Source organism: Plectropomus leopardus, unplaced genomic scaffold, assembly GCF_008729295.1.
Source record: "Plectropomus leopardus isolate mb unplaced genomic scaffold, YSFRI_Pleo_2.0 unplaced_scaffold21586, whole genome shotgun sequence".
In the NCBI taxonomy this organism is placed as follows: domain Eukaryota; kingdom Metazoa; phylum Chordata; class Actinopteri; order Perciformes; family Serranidae; genus Plectropomus; species Plectropomus leopardus.
In genome coordinates, this window is record NW_024623367.1 from 1 (window position 1) to 2,828 (window position 2,828).

General features: G+C 41.5%; 1 protein-coding gene across 1 annotated transcript; it reads right to left on the reverse strand.

The window, feature by feature from the left end:
- Positions 1-7: 7 nt before the first annotated feature.
- Positions 8-2,752, reverse strand: LOC121965771 (protein Red-like). Its single transcript, XM_042515895.1, has 6 exons — positions 2,668-2,752; positions 2,368-2,451; positions 1,887-1,944; positions 1,685-1,773; positions 1,293-1,401; positions 8-212 (listed from the first exon to the last, which is right to left on the reverse strand). The coding sequence occupies exons 1-6, from the start codon at positions 2,721-2,723 to the stop codon at positions 174-176; spliced, it is 435 nt and encodes a 144-aa protein (XP_042371829.1). The 5' UTR covers positions 2,724-2,752; the 3' UTR covers positions 8-173.
- Positions 2,753-2,828: the final 76 nt, after the last annotated feature.

Here is a 2,828-nt window from a genome sequence, read left to right on the forward strand (position 1 = left end):
CTGTTTACTCTTTATTATTGACTGTTTACTCTTTATTATTGACTGTTTACTGTTTATGTCTTTGTTTACTGTTTGTCGTCCACTGTTTGTTGTATACATTAACAGAAGTGGCGAGCACTGCCCGCGCCCTCTTCTGATTGGCTGAGTAGATGCTGACAGGAAACAGGAAGTACTCACCCATCAGCCTCCATCTTCTTCCTCTTCTCGATGATCTGAAACACAAGCAGGTTGTTTACTTGTTTACTGTCACCATGGCAACAGCCGTTCTGCCTGGACTCAGCATTCACAAATACGCAGTCAAATAAAATCAATGAAATGAAATAAATCCAGTAAAGAACGTTCACATGAACAAACAGTAAACACGGATCATACACACATTCCAGGACTTTTCCAGGACCTTTCCAGGACTTTCAGTCAAATTGGAGAACAGGATCAGAACTGAATATTAAATATAATTTCGTGACAGTTTGTTATTTATGGGGGTGGGAGCTGATGGTTTTATTTCGCTTTAGTCATTTTATTATATATTCATTTATTTATTTTTACAGTTAAAAAAATCACTTTGGCACTTATTATTTCGAAAAGAAAGACGACATTTTTTAACGAAATACTGTGAAATACTTTCCCCCTAAAAGTTTTTGGGTGATTTCCCCCCCCAAAAAAATTGGCAAATGACTTTGGAAATCTTCAAAAAAAATATTTGGTGATTTTTTAAAATCCATTTATCATCCAGAAACTGTGAAAGCAGAGATCATCGTTGGTTTTCAAATTTCCCACAGACCATGAACACATCATGTGTTATCGTACAGGCTCGCAAAACTGATTCCAGAACTTTTCCAAAACTTTAAGGTAGTGCTGAGCGATGAAACAATAACGATATTAATCGTGAAATAATTTCTCCGCGATTGAAATATGAGCTGAGTTGATATAATGTCGAGAACGCTTTCCAGCCGTGTTTTGACAGACAACACGAACAGCCAATCATAAGAGGAAGAACCAAATGCAGTGAAGGACTTTGACTGTAGAACAGCTGAGTGTTTGACAGCCACAGCATTTCATCATGGCGGATCAAACAGCTGATGGTCCGACAGCGGCGCAGCGAGACAGACAAAGAGAGCGCAGCTTCTCCTCACAGCACCAAAGTGTCAGAAACAGACACAGTAAACGCTGACATTCCCATCAAACCCCCAAACTGTCAAAAACACTGAATAAACTTTAAGCGTCTCTTGCTGAAAAACTGCAGACATTTTCTCATGTTGGTTGTGTAACCATGACGATGATGATGAACTCACGGCACTGATCTTCTTCCACTGGCGATCCAGCTCCGCCTTCTCATTGGTCTCCTTGAAGCGCCGCGTCTTTCTGCCCTCAGACATCTTGATGCCGTACTGGAAGGCAGCCCTGCAGGGACAAACTTCATCATCATCACCATCACTATCACAGTCATCACCATCATCACCATCAACATCACCATCATCATCATTGCCATCCTCGCCATCATCATCACCGTCATCACCATCACTATCATCATCACAATCAACATCACCATCATCACTGTCATCACCATCACCATCATCACTGTCATCACCATCATCACTGTCATCACCATCATCATCACCATCACCATCACCATCAGCTTCAGTCTGCCTGTCAGTCAGAGCTGAGGGATCATCATCATACGTACTTTGGCAGTGCCTCCTTGTTGTTCATGTAATCAGAGTACTCCTCCTGAGTGTCAAAGTCCCACCGACCCAGAGGACCCTTCTTATTACCCTGAAACAGGCAGACAGGTTTATCTGACGACAAGAGGACCTTAAACTACCCAGAGGACCCTTCTGATTCCCTTCACACAGGACAGAGTGATGCATGCTGGGAGTCGCAGTTACCTGGTCCATCTTACTGTAGTCCACCTCCTCATCACTGTCCACAGCCAGGTCATCCATCCTGCATGACCACACACACACACACACACACACACACACACACACACACAAATTTTAAGTACTAATATGTGTGTATGTTACTCTGTGTGTAAGTGCTGTGTGTATGTACGTATGTGTTTGTACTAGTATAGTATAGTATATAGTAGTATATATAGTATAGAATAGTGTGTCTAAGTATGTCTTAGAGTGTGTATTACTATGTGTTACAGTGTATATTAGTATGTTATTGTGTGAATTAGTGTGTTCTTGTGTGTATTAGTGTGTCTTACAATGTGAACTAGTATGAATTGTGTGTATTCGTATGTGCTATAGTATGTATTAGGATGTGTTGTGTGTCTTTGTATGTATTTAAGTGTTTTCATGGGTTGTATGTTTATAGTGTGTATTAGCACAGGTAGTGTGTAGTAGTATGTGTGTATCTTACGTAGCGGGGTAACACTCTGCGTAGGAGTTTGATCCTCCAAAGAAATCTCCAAGCTGCTCTTTCCCGTCTCTCCTCAGAGATCCAGTAACACCTCCATTAAAGAACAATACTGCAGTAAAAATACAATGAGTGCTCCCTGCTGTGTTCCAATACTGCACTTATTACTCCCTGCTGTGTGCAGATACTGCACTCAGTACTGGGTGCTGTGTACAGATACTGTATGTGTATTGCATTGTGTATTGCTGGTACAGGTCAGGTGACGGCTGAGAGCCAATCAGCAGCTGAGTTTCAGAAGGATATGGTTCCTGTCCGGGCCACTGGCTGCCAGCTGCTCCAGCAAACTTCTCATTGATCATCTTGATCTGCTCTCGAACTGATCCAGGACCTGCTGAGACACACACACGCCAAATATTTTATATAAATATAATCTTCTATAAATACAATGTATTGACATGTTATAA